Source organism: Choristoneura fumiferana, chromosome 23 (genome assembly GCF_025370935.1).
Source record: "Choristoneura fumiferana chromosome 23, NRCan_CFum_1, whole genome shotgun sequence".
NCBI classification, from domain to species: Eukaryota; Metazoa; Arthropoda; class Insecta; order Lepidoptera; family Tortricidae; genus Choristoneura; species Choristoneura fumiferana.
In genome coordinates this window covers 2027493-2046842 of record NC_133494.1, presented here as the reverse complement: position 1 = coordinate 2046842, position 19350 = coordinate 2027493, and the positions used below count along the sequence as shown (strand labels likewise).

At 37.2% G+C, this 19350-nt stretch overlaps 1 protein-coding gene and 1 non-coding gene across 2 annotated transcripts; both read left to right on the top strand.

The window, feature by feature from the left end:
- The first annotated feature begins 1855 nt into the window (after positions 1 to 1855).
- LOC141441389 (U2 spliceosomal RNA) lies at positions 1856 to 2031 on the top strand. The gene has a single exon (XR_012452793.1). It is a non-coding gene; the product is annotated as a U2 spliceosomal RNA (small nuclear RNA).
- Positions 2032 to 9972: 7941 nt separating this feature from the next.
- Positions 9973 to 18185, top strand: LOC141440671 (uncharacterized). Its single transcript, XM_074105198.1, has 4 exons — positions 9973 to 10041; positions 13431 to 13589; positions 14622 to 14774; positions 17600 to 18185. Exons 1-4 carry the CDS (start codon positions 9985 to 9987, stop codon positions 17801 to 17803), a joined length of 573 nt encoding a protein of 190 aa, XP_073961299.1. The 5' UTR covers positions 9973 to 9984; the 3' UTR covers positions 17804 to 18185.
- Positions 18186 to 19350: the final 1165 nt, after the last annotated feature.

The following is a 19350-nucleotide window of genomic DNA, read 5'->3' as shown; positions in this document are numbered from 1 at the left end:
AATAGTAAATACCGTATTGCTTTTGCATTGGCAGTTGAATTTTCTTTTACGGAAATAGGTACTTAACTTGCATCTATCTCTTCATTTCATTCGCCACTCGAAGACATTTCTCTGCTTCCTCTTCGAGTGGCTCGCCATTGCATTGCCAGAAAGTCGCTCACTTTAGTTCTTCCGGAGCACAAAGGAATTCATGCCTCTAGTTTTACAGTTTGGTATTTTGGGATTTTATTTACCTGCATACCGACGAACATATCGAAATAAAAACCAGCCAAGAGCGTGTCGGACACGCCTGAAATAGTGTTCCGTAGCCATTACGAAAAAAATAAGTTATATTTTTCTAAGGATTTCGTATTTTGTACGGAATATTCCAAGTTAAGGTATATTTTATAACTTAGGCTGCTATTTACTCTTAAAATACTAATAATTCTCAAGAAAACTTAACCGTTATAGTTTTTATTGTAATTCTGGTATACTTACTAGCATCCTGATTTTTTTCAAATTTTTCCACCCACCGGTTTAGATTTTAGGACATAGGAATATTTTGCAAGCAAGTCACTGAATCAAAAAATCGTTTTACCCCCCCTAATGGTTTTAAAAGACCTATCAGGTTGGATGAGAGAAAAAAATCACCCTCACTACGTCTATAGGAGGTACTCTAAAAAAAAATTTTTTTTTTTATTGTACCATTTTGTCGGCATACTTTACGTATATATTCGTGCAAAATAACAGTTTTCTAGCCTTGATAGTCCCTGAGCAAAGCCGCGGACAGACAGACAGACAGACAGCTAGACATGGCGAAACTATAAGGGTTCCGTTTTTGCCATTTTGGCTACGGAACCCTAAAAAGTAGACGTTGTGTTAGGCTCCGTTTCCACCAGCGATGTGCTGTGCGAGGCGAGTTTAACGAAGCGTTTCCATTGGTTCATGAAAAACACGTTCCTCACAACACATCTTCACACATCTCTTGTGGAAATGCAGCCTTATCCAAGACATCTAGCTATCTGCAAACCATATAACGTCCCAATCTGTTCAGCAGTTTAAGCGTGACATTAGTAATTCAGTTAATTAAGGAATGAGAAGGGGTCATTTCAATTTTGGAACATCACTTACGTGTTTTTTGACACATTTACATACGTACACTCGAACATTGCAATTAAATAAAAAAAAACAGTGGGTTAAATAGGCACACACACATGAAGTTCTGATGATTCTAAACTTCCCCGCTCTGTCACTGTAAGCGTGCTCTTAATGACAACAATTGAAACCCAACTCAATTAAATTTAACGACCATAATTAAAATAAAACCCTGACAATTAATACCCCATAGGATCATACGTTAAAGTAAGTCGTGAATCTACGGCACCCCATGAAGGGGTTTAAATGATCGCGGAATAAGTTAATGCTAGAACTTGCTTTAGTACGCTCAGTTACGTGTTTAATTCGCGCTTAAGCTATTGTGTTACTAATCCTCACTTTTATTTTTTGTGGTACAGGGGCCTGAACATGAGCAAGAGAAGAAAGAAAGACAAATACGTAAATAGTCCAGAAGAAAGAAAGACAAATACGTAAATAGTCCATCCATCCCAGCCTATATACGTCCCACTGCTGGGCACATGCCTCCTCTCAGAACAAGAGGGCTTGGGCCATAGTTCCTACGCGGGCCCAGTGCGGATTGGGAACTTCACACGCACCATTGAATTGCTTTGCAGGTTTGTGCAGGTTTCCTCACGATGTTTTCCTTCACCGCAAAGCTCGTGGTAAATTTCAAATGCAATTCCGCACATGAATTTCGAAAAACTCAGCGGTGCGAGCCGGAGTTTGAACAATAATCAGTTTAGAAGAAGGCCGAGAAGAGATCTCTTCTCGATCTTTTGGCTAAGGTCAAAGTGTAGTATCTGTTCTTTACAGCTTAGTATCTTGAAGTTCCCTGACTGAGGGGCCAGTATATTAAACTGATTTTTGTATATCGTCGACTAAAAAACAATCAATTTGTTTTATAATTAATTTCGTTATAGACCGAGGTGAGAAAACAAATATACGGCCTTTTAGCTACACAGCTGGTTCGCGTTTTCAACCGACATCAAAAAATCAATCGACCACGGTTCTCAATTCGACCATGTTTTTTTTTGCGTGACATCTCCATACTTCTCTATAGCTCTGTGGTAGCAACTGAGTACGTCGTATTTTAACCTGGCTGTTAAGTGTTAATTTTAAGGACGTTATTTTCCGGCTTACTTGTAGTTGCCATAAAACCTTAATCCCTCATTTAACTGGATACGGGTGGAGAAAACAACTATAAAATGGCGTAATTCAACGTACGATCCTCAAGAGGTTTAGGGTTGCAAGTAGATAAAAATATGCATGTGAATTATGAAATTTCTAACTAGAAGTAGGCTCGGGTTGAGTGGCTGCCTCGATGGCTAATTAGCAAAATAATAAGACACTTAACTCATATATACTATTTTAAAAAATAGAAGAATATTGTTTGAACTACGACATTTGAATATTGAAATAATTAGCAAAACCGAATTGGGCAAGATATTGGTTTCACTTACAGTTTGTTCTGGCTCTATTCCTCAGTCATAGGGACACATTTAAGACACAATCACAGCACTCTCACAGTTTTTTATGAATAATTTAAAAGAGCGCACGCCGGCCGGCATACATTTTTGCCTGTCAATTTTGCGAGACTCCTGGTAGCGCCGCCGCGCGGGAGAAAGCGGAAAGTTCATTCAGCCAGTATGTTTTTGAAATGTGCAGAAGGTTTTAATGCACATATTACTAATTATATCTGCCCAATGTAACGTACAAATATTAATACTGAACAATAACTCCCTACTACCCCACCCCTCCCTCCTTTACTCACCCGGGTGAGCAAAGTCATTGTGCATAGTTAATTATGATATGGACCTCCGCAAAGTAACGCCTGAATCATTCAAAGATTAGAACACGATAGAAAAAGTAAGAACAGAAAACGAAATATTGCCAAATGAAACCGATGCTTCTGAAAAAAAAATAGGTAGAGTTGTTAATTATATTCAAATTTTAGTTAGATCTAAATAAATATCGTTTTAAGTCCTAGGGTTCTATGATAAATTGTTCCATAAAACGTTTTATACATAATTGCATCTATAGAGACTTTTTTTATTTAATAGCTCACAACCAATTTGCGGCGCTATGTCGGTCGGCTCAGCTGAATCATCTGGTCTGTATCTTGTAATTAAATTTAACCAAATATTTTCCCATATTTTTGCAGTATTTACTCTTGTTGAGCCGCGCGCTGGAAACGGAAACAAACAGTGTTATTATTCGATGGCCTCGGCAAACACAGCATTCGATCATCGCTCTGATTGATAGATATCGAGTGATCCCTGGGTTGAGGGTTCAGTATAGTAGGCTGTAGAATTACATAAAAAAAATTTAGTAGGAAAACTATCACTTTTATGTATGTAAACTTTACAAATTTACGAGTAATAATCAACCAAAACATAATTCTGTAACTTACTATGATATAAGAGATTGCAAAAATATTTGTAACTCAATCACGCGTTATAACGTCCGAACCGATAGGGATTTGTTAGATGCATTTTCCGATATTTTTATTTTCTTGTATAAAAAATTCCGATCGACTTTTTTCCGAACGCCTTCTTTCACTGTAGACATATTTGCCGTTATTTTATTTTCTTGTACTTATAAAATTTTCCGAACGCCTTCCTTCCTGTTTTTTTTTAACTAACGCAAAATTTCGTAGTCGTTCTTTTTACTAGGGGCAAAACTTCTTTTTCGCTTGTGACCCTGTTTGCAATTTTGTATGGAGTATTTTTATAGTTATTTTTGTCGATAGCAAATGATTAAGGCTATAAAGCGTAATTTTACCAATCAGTTATATATAGGCATAGACTAGCTTTATTGTGGTTTTCACACTGGAAACTTGTATATGAGTAATTTCCGTGCCACAGCACAATACTAGCCACTTATTAAAAGGTAAACCTAGAATTTGGCTGGTTTTTAGGGTTCCGTACCTCATAAGGAAAAAACGGAACCCTTATAGGATCACTTTTTGTAAGTCTGTCTGTCTGTCAAGACCCTTTTTCTCGGGAACGCGTGGAGGTTATGCTGCAAATTTCCGCAAATTTTCGAAACTTGCATGGGAATCAAAACCTACAGGGTACTTCCCGTGAACTAAGAATCTTGAAATTAGGTATGAAGGTAGCTATTATAACACAACCAAATAGAAAAGTTTGAAAATCTTGATTTTTTTATGTCTGTCTGTAAATATAAATGATCAATATAATCTGACCCCACGCTGCGTACATCTTGCTTAAGAGTAGGGCTCTGCATACACTGGATAATTAAATCACTCGGAAAAAGCGAGAAATATCTTCAAGAGTTCCGTACACATTTATAGATATGTAAGTAAATTTACTTGCACACCTATAAATGTGTACGGAACCCTCGGTGCGCGAGTCCGACTCGCACTTGCCCGGTTTTATTTTAATAACCAACTCAAAAGTGTTTAAGAGTAAACCAAGCAAAAACTCTGAACACGAGTAACGCGATTGATCCCTGTAAGTACATCCAAAAACAGTTTATCTGCTCCCGTACACGAGTTTTAACCACCTGGTCCGTAAACAAACGAGTATCTAAATTCAAAAAGCGATGTTGAAAAATTGCTGCTATTTTCGTAACAATAGATTGCCTCTTGGCTTCCCGCTGCAAATCGGAAATGAGCTATTCTATGACGGAGGCTTTGGAGGAAATTGTAGGCTTTATTAGGCCTGTGATGTCGTCGATGGGCTAGGTGAGGGCTTAAATACATTTCTTTCAGCTCTAAATAGGCTATTGGCTTATAGAGTTTTATAGTCAAAATGAAAAAAGCGAAACCCTTATATGGTTTTGCCATGTCTGTCTGTCCGTCCGCTGCTTTATGGGTAGAAAGTTGTAATTTTGCATGGGTATCAATTATGCCGACAGTGGTAAAATAAAATGAAGAAAAATGCCTTGACAGTAAATAAATAAAAATCAAGGTAGTTTTGAAGGACGGTTAAAAAATTTATTAATAATTTGTGAGTAGTTTTGTTTTGTTTCATAAAACGTATGTGGGTACTTGGGGAGTTACAGTGACAAATTAAAACGGTGCTTGTGGTTCGTTAGTCTAACAACTGGTAGCATGGTGTACGGTTGTGTCACTCTGAAGATGAGTAGTGTGGTGGTGGTGATAGATGGGTTTGGGTGATTTGTGTGTGTTCTTACAGTGTGGAGGTGGAGGAACTGTATGAACACGCATATTTTGCATAAGCTTAGCTATCGTTAGGTCGCGGGTGAGCAAGGAAATTCTTATAGTTCTTTAAATAAAAAATTCAGGGTACCTCCCATAGACATAAAGTGGGGTGTTTTTTTTCTCGACTAACCCTATAGTGTGTGGTATCGTTGGATAGGTCTTTTAAACCATTCGGGGGTTACGTAGACGAATTTATTTCATTTCATTTTACTTATTTCATATTTTCATTAAAACCGAACGCCTCCCTAAAATCTAAACTGGGTGGAAAATTTGAAAAAACAGGATGGTAGTAAGTATATCAAATTTAAAAGGAAAATTATAACGGCTAAGATTACTTGAGAATAATTAGTAGTTTAAGAGTAAATATAGCAGCCTAAATTGAATAAAATATTTTGATTATGTGTCACACAGACGTAGCGATCTTTCGCTTGTGTTGGCGGAATAGCAGGTATGGCCTATAATACTATGTAGACTAAGAGGCTGTTTCACCACCCACTGATTAGTTTTATTTGACGGATAAACGTGATGCCGTCTCCGTCTATTCGAACAAAACAAACAAAGACGGCATCACATTTATCAATCAATGGATGGTGAAACAGGAGGTGAGAGACTAATAAGAACTGACTAATCCAGCTCCACAATATAATGCAACTTACAAGATTTTTTCTGATCGGTTTAAACTGAGCTTTAGGATAAAAATAATTTTGATTCTGCTCTAATATATCCTTTTTCAGTCCCTGAGCCATTCAGGCTGATTATTGGAGCGAGCACAATAAGGTTTGGAGCGGACGTGACCACCCATAATTCATATGAAATGGACTCACGGAAAAATAGTAAAAATTTAAATGGGTACATGAACAAATATTAGGTACTGAACTGACTGAGAATATGATAGAACAAATATTAAAGTAAAGTGGGCGTTTTTTTTTAATAATGTACCCTTTCTTTTTTTAATTTTGGAAAAATACGGTTTTTCCTACTCAGAATCAAGAGCACAATCAATTATGATAGTTTAAAAAAAAAAAACAAAGAAAATGACACTTTCGCGACGTTTTCTTCATTCAACCCCTTTAATCCCTTTATTTGACCCTTTCCAGAGCTGGTTACATTAAAATGATTATGTATGAAGAACAAGGTGTTACTCTTAGCTGTCTGAATTGAATGTGCGGTGACAGTACAATCATCTGGTTGTTAAATTCTCGAAAAGGATCGCCTCCGCAATAGGAAACACTTTAACGTTTAATGACAACAATTTGAAATTTGTTATAGACGTACTTTGCATAAAAACGCAACTATAGCCAATAAAATGTACGTTCAGCAAAAAAATGTATTATATTGTTTTGCTTTACAAACAGTTATTAATTTTATTTCTGTCACAAAATTGCCGTCTTTAGACGGCGTGTGTATGGAATACTGAACGAGAACACATACCTACCTACTCGTACACGGTAGTTTGCTATACTATTAAAAAAAAAAAGAAAAAAAAAGAAAAAAATATTTATTACCAAAACAGAGACAATTATAAACATTAATTCGGCATAAACATCTTCTATTCGGAATTGGAGGAGGGTAAACGAAATCACGGCGGTCAGCTCCTTCGGTTCAAAGATGTGCAGATGCGACATATGAAAAGGTGTCGCATCGAGCCATCGCGATGGGAAGATTTGGCAGCACAGCGGCTTGAGTGGCGCAGGACAGTGCAGAGGCAAGTTTGCGAGTTTGAGGAGCAGCGTAAAGCCGACCTGGATACTAAACGCGACAAGCGTAAGTCTCGGCCACCTGCTGCCATTTATTATAATTACGTGGGCGGTGTGCTTACGTGCCGACAATCCGGACGTACGTTCACAGCTAAGATAGGCTATGTAAGACATCTTAGAGCGCATGAGCGCCAAATAACTAACTAAGGAGTCGAGGTGGTCGCCATGGCCGAAATCGGCCGGATCGTCATCATCATCATACTATTAAGGTAAACGGTTGTACAAAAACTAGTTAGCTAATCTCGTTCGGAAGTCAAAACAGAAATTCGGTTTTCCTTTTCTTTCTCACATAAATCTTCAGGAAAACGAAGAAATCGACGATTCCTGAGCGGCATTTCACATTATAGTGGTATTTTAGTTTATTTTCTCCCGAACGCGACGTTAAAATACAACCGTATCTACTAAAGCTAAATAAGTATGTATTTATGTATGTAAACTCTTTATTGCACATAAAAATAAAAATACAAATATACTTACAGAGAGGAGAACAAAGGCGAGCTTATCCCTAAAAAGGGATCTCTTCCAGCTAACCTAGTTAATAGAAAACATTGTGTTATATAGAGCATAAGCAGACAGTGAAAATTACGTGCGATAAAGAGAAAAAACAAAAATACTCAAAAGAGAGAAAATAAATACAAAATTACTTACAATATTTATTTATATTAGTCTACAAGTCTCAGTTATTTTACGACAATACTGCTTCGAAATAAAATATTAACTTTGTACAATGTAGGCGCCGCAACTACCTCAACCTTCGCTTCCAGAAATTATAGGGGTATCTCCTTTGAAATACTGACCCATCCTAACCACAAATTTATACGTTCCGTCCGCGATGGCGCCACCATCTAACAAGTCCCACTACTTCTATATCTTATATTGATAGTTCGAGATTTAGCCGTCGGTACATGTAATGTTGCAGTTCCATGGATTTTATGATTATTTGACGTTTTTGAGCTCCAGTGGTTTTAGGTCAAAGACGAAGAAGGGATAAAAGATGGTCGTCATAGGATTCTGTTTCACCTGCTCTCTTTTCAGTGAGATGAGAAATATGTAATACGTTATAATTTTTTATTATTTTACATATCAAAGATTGTCAATGCGTGTTATTGAAAAGAAAATCATGTTTAAGCTATATTTACATATTAAAGATAACACAGAGAAAGACTTAGTAGCATAATAATGCTACAGACCTAGTGAATTGTGTTTTTCCATCGTATTTTGTCGGAAAATTAGCTTTATCGAAAATACAAATTGAGACATGGATACACAGATAAAACAGAAAAAGAGACCAGCGCTGGGAATCGAACCCAGGTCCTCAGCAATCCGTGCTGCGTTCTATGCCCCTACACTACCACTGGACATATCGAAAATATAAACTGAGACTGTTTTGTCCAGTGGTAGTGTAGGGGTATGGCACGCAGCACGGAATGCTGAGGACCTGGGTTCGATTCTCTCAACTCTCTTTTTCTGGTTTTTCTGTGCATCCATGTCTCAGTTTGTATTTCGTGATAGACTTTTTGATTTCATATACTACTTACTACTATCATGATTCTTTCAAATTTAAATCTTAGCAATTTAAAGTTGAATATTTCGCAAACAAATCACTGAATCGAAAAATTGTCTTAGCAAACCCCTAATTAGATTAAAAGACCTATCCAACAATACCCCACACTAAAGGGTTGGATGAGAAAAAAAAAATCACCCTCACTTTAAGTCTATGGGAGGTACCCTAAAAAAATTTTTTTTATGTTTTATTGTACTATTTTGTCGGCATAGCTTACATCTATATCCGTGCAAAATTACAGCTTTCTAGCATTGATAGTCCCTGATCAAAGCCGCGGACGGATGGATGGACGGACGGACAGACAGACAGACAGAGAGACAGACAGACATGGCGCAACTATAAGGGTTCCGTTTTTGCCATTCACTCTGTTATGTATCTGTCCGTCTGTCACGACCTTATTTCTCAAAACGCAAGCTGAAATTCATATAAAAACTTACACTTAAGCCCTTTAAGTAGTGAAAAATCAAGCTTCTAAGCCAACAAAACCAAATTATTAGTCTTTAAAAACCGGCCAAGAGCGTGTCGGACACGCCCAAAATAGGGTTCCGTAGCCATTACGAAAATATTAAGTAATATTTTTTTCTAAGGATTTCGTATTTAATACGGAATCTTCCAAGTACATTTTATACCTTAGGCTGCTATTTACTCTTAAACTACTAATAATTCTCAAGCAAACTTAGCCGGTATAGTTTTCCTAGAAAGTTAGATTTTAAAGGGGGGGGACGCTCGATTTTAATGAAAATTTGCACTTTAGAGTTGAATATTTCGCAAACAAATTACTGAATCGAAAAATCGTCTGACCAAACCCCTAATAAACGATACCCCACACCATAGGGTTGGATGAGAAAAAAAATCACCCCCACTTTACGTCTATGGGAGGTACCCTAAAAAAATTTTTTTTGTTTTTTTTTATTATCCCATTTTGTCGGCATAGTTTATATATATATCCGTGCAAAATTAAGAGCTTTCTAGCATTCATAGTGCCTGAGCAAAGCCGCGGACGGACAGACAGACAGACATGGCGAAATTATAAGGGTTCCATTTTTGCCATTTTGGCTCCGGAACCCTAAAAAGGTGTTTCTATACAAATGGCCGTAACCGAAAAAACTAAGTATAGTCAGCAACAAAAAATATGGCCCACTCTACATACAAAATTCCCCATTTCTCATTACATATCAAACTAAAAAATATAAGTTTTTGATATTTGTTTGCGCACAGTGTACACTTTTGAAAGTCCAATTGTCTTTTATATTACGACCAATTTAACACTAATTTCAAGTGGCAATTATGTATTTATCTGATATTATTTTTGGTATGGTGTTCTGTGATGTAACTGTGGTACCTTTATTTGTACTGAAGTGGTATTATGAGCGACTATTTCGATGTCAAAATTTAAGTATTTCGTTTTATTTCCGTATTGGGCTGGTATGGTAGTTGGGGTAAGTAAAATAATAAATTTACAAACTGTTTAATTATTTAACTGTAATATCATGAGTGCGCTCAAAAACCCGAATTGTTGATGTGGGGACGAAAACCGCCAAACTCAAGTGGGACTGGGCAGGACATGTCTGCCGGATGCATCCGGATCGTTGGGCCAAAATCACCACTGATTGGGTTCCAAGCGACGGGCACCGGAGCAGAGGTAGGCCTAAAAGAAGGTGGCGGGACGATTTGGAGCGATTCCAGCCGGACTGGCAACATTTTGCCGAGGCCAGAGACGAATGGAAGGAGAAAGGGGAGGCCTTTGCCCAGCAGTGGGACACTATATAGGCTATGAAAAAAAAAATATCATGAGTTAACGGTGCTGCTGAGACAATGGGACCATGGTCAGAAGATTCTAGAAAAATTGTGAAAGATTTGTCTACTCGTTTGGTTCAGGCCCCAGGCGATCCCAGGGCTGAATCACCTCTCTCAAAGACTAGGAATAGCAATTCAGAGAGGTAATGCGGCCAGTGTCCTAGGATCGATGCCTATGGCAAAAAATCTCGACAACGCGTTTAATTTATAGTTCTGTTTAGTTTATATTAAGTTTTTTTTGTGCCTATTTTTGTGTTCCACTGCTGGGAAAACGCCTCTCCTCTTGCTCCACTCCTGCCTATCATAGGCGAGCTCCCGCCATCCCATATTATAGGCATCTTCTATATTAAGTATTGACCTATAATTGTTTTCTGTAATATTTCTCCCGGTGTTTTAAATTTCTTGATATATAAAAAAAAGATCCTGCTAACTGTACTCTTTTGCACTAAAAAGGCTGGATGGATTAGTAAGTATAGACAGCTGGGGACCTCTGGAATAACACATAGGCTAATTTTTATCCCGATATTCCCACGAGGTCGGGATAAAATCTTGAAATCTTAAACGCTAGGTACAGAAACACGATATTCGGCGCGGGAGTCTGAAATATGTACAAAATAATGTTAATAAAACCCGAAACGCGTCAGTGAGATTATCAAAAAATATTAACATCTATTTTTAGGGTTCCGCAGACAAATGGCAAAAAACGGAACCCTTATGGATTCGTCATGTCTGTCTGTCTGTCTGTCCGACCGTATGTCACAGCCACTTTTTTCTCAAACTATAAGAACTATACGGTTGAAACTTGGTAAGTAGATGTATTCTGTGAACCGTATTAAGATTTTCACACAAAAATAGACAAAAAACAATTCCCGATCAAACCCATACGTGTGGGGTATCTATGGATAGGTCTTCAAAAATGATATTGAGCTTTCTAATATCATTTTTTTCTAAACTGAATAGTTTGCGCGAGAAACACTTCCAAAGTGGTAAAATGTGTGTCCCCCCCCTGTAACTTCTAAAATAAGAGAATGATAAAACTAAAAAATATATATGATGTACATTACCATGCAAACTTCCACAAAAATTGGTTAGAACGAGATCTAGTTAGTTTTTTTTTTAATACGTCATAAATCGTAAAGTAAAGGAAACTTTTAGATTATGTTACTGCTGCTGCTACGGATCCCTTCATTGGCTCGTCCGGCTCGCACTTGGCCTTTTTTTATACGAAGATGAAGCGCATCAAATTCAGGAGTGCCCCCGTGCCACCACGCAGCACTTTAACTGGCTATATATCTTTATATTTTTTATTTAATTGACAATAGTATGTTGTGCATTAAGGGACGTAAGAAGGGGATTAACTAACGAGAGTCTATTAGAATCCCCTTACTGCCCGTGATACACGCAATGATTTTCATCACATTGCCAGGAGAAAAATGAAAAAAATAAAACTAATTATTTTGTGTCTAAACAACAACTCTGCAAGAGAAAGAAATTAAAGTTTTAGTTTTGGTTATTTTAATTTAATAGCAGTTTTAGTCCTATGGATATTTTGTATTCTTATTATGATATTTTTTATGATATTTTGTTACTAGAAAACATAAATAATTGGCTATCTATTTACTCTCATCATTTATATACTTTTGTACATCAATTAAATTATTTTAATACAAATAGCTAAACTAAATGTTTAGCAAAACTAGTACTGCAGATAATTTGAAAATATACATCAGCACGACATTACTTTTTTTCCTCTAATGCGAGACAAATAAATTATTTTAGGTACAAAAACACTACAATGATTGATGATTCTCTAGTCAATTTGCTGTGCAGTCAGTATTTTTATTTATTTGTCTCGCATTAGAGGAAAAAAAGTAATGTCGTATTACTCATTCTCATAGCAAAATAACTTTTATTGTCAATTTGGCACCAGAAAACTAGGTACGACGACGAGCGGAGCGAGGAGCGTTAGGTACATTCGCGACCACAACGCGCGAGCCGAGCGAGCAAAGCGAGCGCGCAGCGGCCGGCGCAGCGCCAGAACCAATTTATATAGGAAATAATTTGGCCCCTACTAGAGCTGGTTATGTAATTTATTTGCTGTAAAAAGTATATAAATGCTGAAAATAAATTGATAGGTAATTAATTATATATTTGATGTGCAATTAATAATATCCCCTCTATTATTAAGGTATTACAATTCATGTTTCGATATTTTTGATCACCTCGGCCGCTTCGAAATACTTGATGGCGACTGAAAAATGTGATTTTTATATTTTATTGCAGATCTCATTATGTTGTACTTAATAAATAATAAAGATGACATGTCAAATAAAATGCTGTTTAATATAGATAAACTGCTGTATGTTATGAAAATAGAAACTATATAAAAAAAGAGTTACAAAGTATGATGCGCGTTAGTCATTACTAGCTGTGCAATAATAAAAATGCTTTTACTTTAAGATAAATAGCGGTACGCCACGAATATGCGTTGCACTTTATTACGTAATATTTTGAGTGGAGTATTTTGCTCTGCAATGAGTAGGTAATTTTGATGTGAATTCGGTTTTTTTTTGATAAAAAAAGGACTTATTGATGTGTGTTTAAATACTACCCATAAAATAATGGCTACCCGTCAATATAGGGGGGCTAATTCGAAATTCGAAAATCGAAGTTCGTATCGTACCGTCCGTCTCACTCTCGACTTGGCTTGACACGCCACCGCGTGTCTAGATTTGCGGCAGCACCGCAGCAGGGCTACTACGAAACTCGAAACTCGAAGTTCGTATCGTACCGTCCCTCCTGCTCTCGTATTAAATAGTGAAAGTGTCAGAGGGACCGCACGACACGAACTTCGAGTTTCGAGTTTCGTAGTAGCCCTGCAGCAACGCATAACTGGTTGCATCGGGAAGCGAAATTTCCAATTTCGAAGCTAGTTACCAACTTAAAGATACGAGATTGAACAAAAGGGGCACCGTATAGTGAGTAAGAAATGAAATCATCCGATTGAATGTGATTATATTAATAATTTCAGAGCTTTTACATGGTGACCGACAAACCAGTTATTACGTATGTGGATCATGAATACTTTCCTTACATGAACATTACTTCCCATCGCTACGGCCGGTCAAACCAGATGTATTACACGAGCTTCCACTTCAATGTATCAGTGCCTATGGACAACAATTTTACTGTACGTATAATCAGTCGTAAAAAAAAAGCCGTGGTGGCCTAGTGGTTTGACCTATCGCCTCTCAAGCAGAGGGTCGTGGGTTCAAACCCCGGCTCGCACCTCTGAGTTTTTCCAAATTCATGTGCGGAATTACATTTGAAATTTACCACGAGCTTTGCGGTGAAGGAAAACATCGTGAGGAAACCTGCACAAATCTGCGAAGCAATTCAATGGTGTGTGTGAAGTTCCCAATCCGCACTGGGCCCGCGTTGGAACTATGGCCCAAGCCCTCTTGTTCTGAGAGGAGGCCTGTGCCCAGCAGTGGGACGTATATAGGCTGGGATGATGATAATCAGTCGTCATTATCACAATCGTAGTCGTCAGCCGAAAGTGGTCCACACAAAGGCCACACTCAAGAAACTTTACAATGACGATTGAAGCCTTCTACTAAATCTGATTATGTATAATGATATTATGCCCCCAGATCATTATTATGAAAATGTTTATATTTTTCAAACATTATACAAAATTCACATTATGTCAAAATTTAACATTCTGTTACACTTAACAGGTTTCAACCTAAGTTGTTATATTAAATGAGTGTTATGTTATTAAAGGTCAACTTTTCGACATTAAATTAAGATAATAAAATATTATTTGTAACAAATCTGTTAAGTATAATGGAATTGTAACAAAAATGAAAATAAATTAAGAAATGTCCAAAAAGGTACGTTCAAATTTGGTTAGTAACAATAATAGAAAGGTATTTTAATGCACACCATAATATACTAAGGGGCTCTTTCACCATCCATTGATTAGTGTTAAGTGACGGTTAAATGTGATGCCGTCTCTATTTGTTTTGTTCGAATAGACGGAGACGGCATCACATTTAACCGTCTCTTAACACTAATCAATGGATGGTGAAACAGCCCCTAAATATCAACAGTTACTTTAATGTTAACTAAACGCTTATAATAATTAACGTTATTAGCCGAAATATTGTTAGCAAAAAGTTAATACTGATTTAACGGCATCCACTCTTCACCTTTACAGCTGGAAGTTGTATTCTACGAAGCCGTGAGCACCCAGTACAAGCGCAGTTTCATAGAGCTGCACTACAAACTGTGCAATTTCGTTTTCAAGGATCCTATATTCGCCGCCGCTTTACGGAAGCAGATCACTCTCAAAAGCTGCCCGATTCCGTCCGTGAGTCTGACACAAGGTCGCTTATTGTAATACTCGTACCTTCGCTGTTTTCACCGGACAACGGACCGTCAATAACGCAATCGATGGGTCCTACGTATAAGGGCTTAAGTGTAAAATCGTTACTTTACAGGACGGGCTTTCAAAGTCATAAACTGTCGTAACTCAGAGATGGTGTATCCGAGACTTCTAAAATTTGGCACACTAAAGTACTATTCAATGGGAAAAAATCAATCGTGTAAACAAAGCAATTTTTCACGATTACTCCGTAGCTACTTACATTTGAACGCCAATCCCGATCATATTCACATCTCAATGAACTCACCATTGTTTTTAACAATCATTTTATAATTAAATAATCGTGTAAATATGTTTATTTTATAGAATTGTTGTTTCTTTAAAAAAAAATATGGCTCTGTCCATCGGAGGACAATTTTGCCAGTGTCTAGTAGTTTTTGCCGTTGTACGGTAAAAAAATTCTAGAAAACGAAATATGAGAGGTAATGGTGGATGAACGATGACAGCGCGAATAGAATTAATTGGAAGACGAAAATCCGTTATATTTGTCAAATTGACATGATAATTTTTTCCTCACTGAAGTCGGTCTAGTCTCAGGAAATTTACTGCTGTACCTACAAAATTAATTATTTGACTGAACCAACCTTACCTACCGATAATTATGGCTGGCTCTGCAAATTGGGGAATTTTATTGGTTCAGGTCGTAGAGCGTATTTATAAGTATACCTATTAATTAAGGTTTATAAAGGTTTCTAATCCTATCCTACTATCCTACTTCCTACTATATCCTACTATTCCTACTAATCCTACTAATATTGTAAATGTGAAAGTTTGTGAGTGAGTGAGTGAGTGAGTATGTTTGTTACTTCTTCACGCTGAAACGGCTGGATGGATTTACATGAAATTTAGCAAAAAGTTAGTATATAACCTGGATTAAAACATAGGATACTTTTTATTCCGATATTCCTACGAGATAGGGATAAAATCTTGAAATAACAACCGCTGGGCTTAGTCATGAAATTTGGTATGTAGATAGTTTGACATCTGGAATAAAACATAGCCTACTTTTTATTCCGATATTCCCACGAGTTAGGGATAAAATTTCGAACTAATAACCGCTGGGCTTAGAGTCATGAAATTTGACCATGATTGTTTTTAATGTAATGTCAATGAAAACAACGATTTATTTTTCGGGAATTTTTAAAAATCCCGGTACGTCAGCTGCTGGAGCTAATGATTTACGCGTTACGCGTACAACCTTAAAATCTTTGGTAAAAAATACGTTACCCAAGTTACTTGGGGAAATAAAAAAAAGTAATACAATCACATTACGATGTAGCATTGGGGTAGCCGCGTTCCTCTTGACGTACATGTACCTAAAAATTGCAGTTATGCCCACAGATTAAAAAAAAACACCCGGGATATACCGCGTAAAAGTATCAAACGTACGTTTAGCCCCTTTACGTTAAAATAGCATCTAGTTTGGCCGTTTTTCTTCAATGATAACTCGAAAAAAATTGAATAACAATGTTTTTAATCCACTATCTAAATATATATATAACGCACAAAACCCAAAATTGAAAAAAAAAAACACTTTGGCCCTTATACATAGGACCCAACGCAATATCCTTGTATTTTTTTTACCCAGTGAATGTTAGCTTCGAGTGCCGTCTAGTCTCTAATTTACAAAAAACCGGGTACTGCCTTTTCGCAACTTTTCATTTCGCAAACTCTTAAACTGTCAATATTTCAGGGTGTTTTTCAGGGCTATCGTTAGATCCCTTTAGGTTAGGTTAGGTTAGTTTTATAAAAATCCTGAAATATTTCATCATCCCAGCCTATATACGTCCCACTACTGGGCACAGGCCTCCTCTCAGAACAAGAGGGCTTGGGCATAGTTCCCACGCGGGCCCAGTGCGGATTGGGAACTTCACACGCACCATTGAATTGCTTCGCAGGTTTGTGCAGGTTTCCTCACGATGTTTTCCTTCACCGCAAAGCTCGTGGTAAATTTCAAATGTAACTCCGCACATGACTTTCGAAAAACTCAGAGGTGCGAGCCGGGGTTTGAACCCACGAGTTGTTTGAGAGGCGATAGGTCAAACCACTAGGCCACACGGCTTATCTGAAATATTTACAGTTTCATAAATATTAAACAGTTGGGAAATGAAAAATTGCGAAATGAAACAGGTTACCAAACGTTATTCGCCGAAACATTGGTAAACCACAAAAAACGGGCACAGATGCAGTAATAGTACATTGTGTCTTAAGGGCGGTAAATAAGGAATTACGAACGAGAGTCTATTAGAAGCCCGAAGTCGAAGACTGAGGAGACATAGGAGCGTTGCCGGCCCTTTGGGAGATGATAGGCTTGTTTTTGAAATATACCTAAGTTGCACCGCTCCGGGAGTGCTTCATACCGGGTGTGGCCTGTAATATGAGCAAATAATTAAAACATACTTCATACTCCTCCCTCAAACTGAACAACATTAGTTCAGCGACTTTTAAAAATAATTAGTTTTTTTGTTTTTGATTACACTTTTAAGTTTATTCGAAGAAGCAATGTAAAGCAAAATGCTTGATGTTTGTAGCGTGACAGGCGACGTCCGTTGTGTTCTAAAATGGCGTACATTGATAGCATTATTGAATTTGTATGAAAAAAGGAAAATTCAAAGCCTCCATTATTTTTAAAAGTCGCTGAACTAATTTTGTTTACTTTGACGAGGACAATCTATGTTTTAATTTTTTGCTCGTATTACAGGCCAGACCCGGTATAAACCTTTTCGGACTAAAAGTCTTCTGCATTCCAGGGTGTATATAACTTTTACAATATGACGGCGTCAGCGGAGCATCTGCCTGTCATGCCATTCAGGCGCGGGCGCATCCATGTTGCCTTCAACCTGAAAACGAAGAATATAGCGAGAGGATACTGCGACCTGGAGCTAAAGGAGGCTAAAACATCAAAAGCTAATAAGAACATAGTACAAAAAATCATTTCCAATACAAGAGGTTAGGTTATTGACTGAAGTGTTAGTTAATATTACTCTTTTTTACGTCTAACTGGCCATTAAAAAAAATACAAAACTTACTTAAAAACCACCGCCAGGAAACTCGATTTCACGTAAGAATAACCTAACAAACAAAAAGTTGGAAAACCCGCGATTTATAACAGCCCCTCTGTTTGCATTGGGGGTCAAAAAAGGGTCAAATTCAACTCGATTTTTTTATCAGGACACGTTTCACCATCCAGTACATAGAAGCACTTAATATTAAAGTATTCAGTGAGAGAAATTTCCTTCCAGCATTTAATTTTTCCACCCTATACAGTAAAACGTCTATTACAGTTTAATAGTAAAGATTAGACTAGAGCAAACCTAGACGTGGCTATTAGCTGCCATCCGAGGTCCATAAATTACCGTGAGCCGTGGACACCGGCGGGGCAGGGTGACTGCGAGACGGGAATTTTAACGCCACTTGACGTCGGGGGCCTATGAGCAGCTACAAGTTAGAACGAGGAGCGGGACAGGATAAATACCAAAAAAAAACACTTCTCATGCTCGTAAAGTTGGTATTAGACGACATAGAACTACTTTTTATGCTCTTGTGCATAAAGTAAAATCTTCGTCTAAGACCAAGGTGTCAACAGCCACAAATAAAAAAGTTTCTATATATTCTATATTTTTTTAATAATGTTAATTTTATGTAAAACTAAAAATCAATCAAATCAATCAAAATAAATCAATAAAACTAAATATTTATTAATATATAGCAATGCATTAAAAATAAAAGGTACATATTATAATCATTAAACAATTGTTTCCACTGTTAGTATTTAATTTCCTCTCAATCTAAGTGAAAAGCAGAGTGTAAAACTCAAGCATTAAACCCATTTTCCCTTGACGTGTCTATGCACCCTCGCTGTACAGGCTCCGGTGGCTAAATAAACGCCTTAGGTAAAATGGTTGATTTTATGCACTTGTTGTACAATCTACTATTTTCTCTCTGTGTACATGCCTAGTAAAAGGAAATCCAAAATGAAACTATAAGTAGGTTGCTAAATCTATATTGAAAACATAATTATACTAATAACATCTTAAGTTTACGTAAGCCAAACGTTTGCATGTTTCGTAGGGCGTACAGCGCCATCTGTTGGTGGACTTCATAAACAGTTTTACTACTTGATGCAGTTGTAATGTCAATGAATGGCGTTAAAGGTACAATTTGCGTTACGGAACACTCTGTGTACCTGTTTTTAATATCCCTTACTATTTGTGGTGTACCTACAGTAAACAGTCATTGATTGTATTGTACTGTAATACACATTAAAGCGTCCCCGGTTCTGTTTCTAAATAAAAAACCGGAACCATTTATAGGATAACTTTTGTGTCTGCCTGTCCATCTGTCTCATTGTCCGTCCATCTCAGATTTGCTCTGTAACTTCTATAACGAGTGGTATGAGCTGAAATTTTGTACACGAATGTAAGTTAGTGTCTCAAAGACAAATGTCTAACGTAAATTCATAGAGATAGAGAACCTCCATGACGACTTTCTTGATAAGATG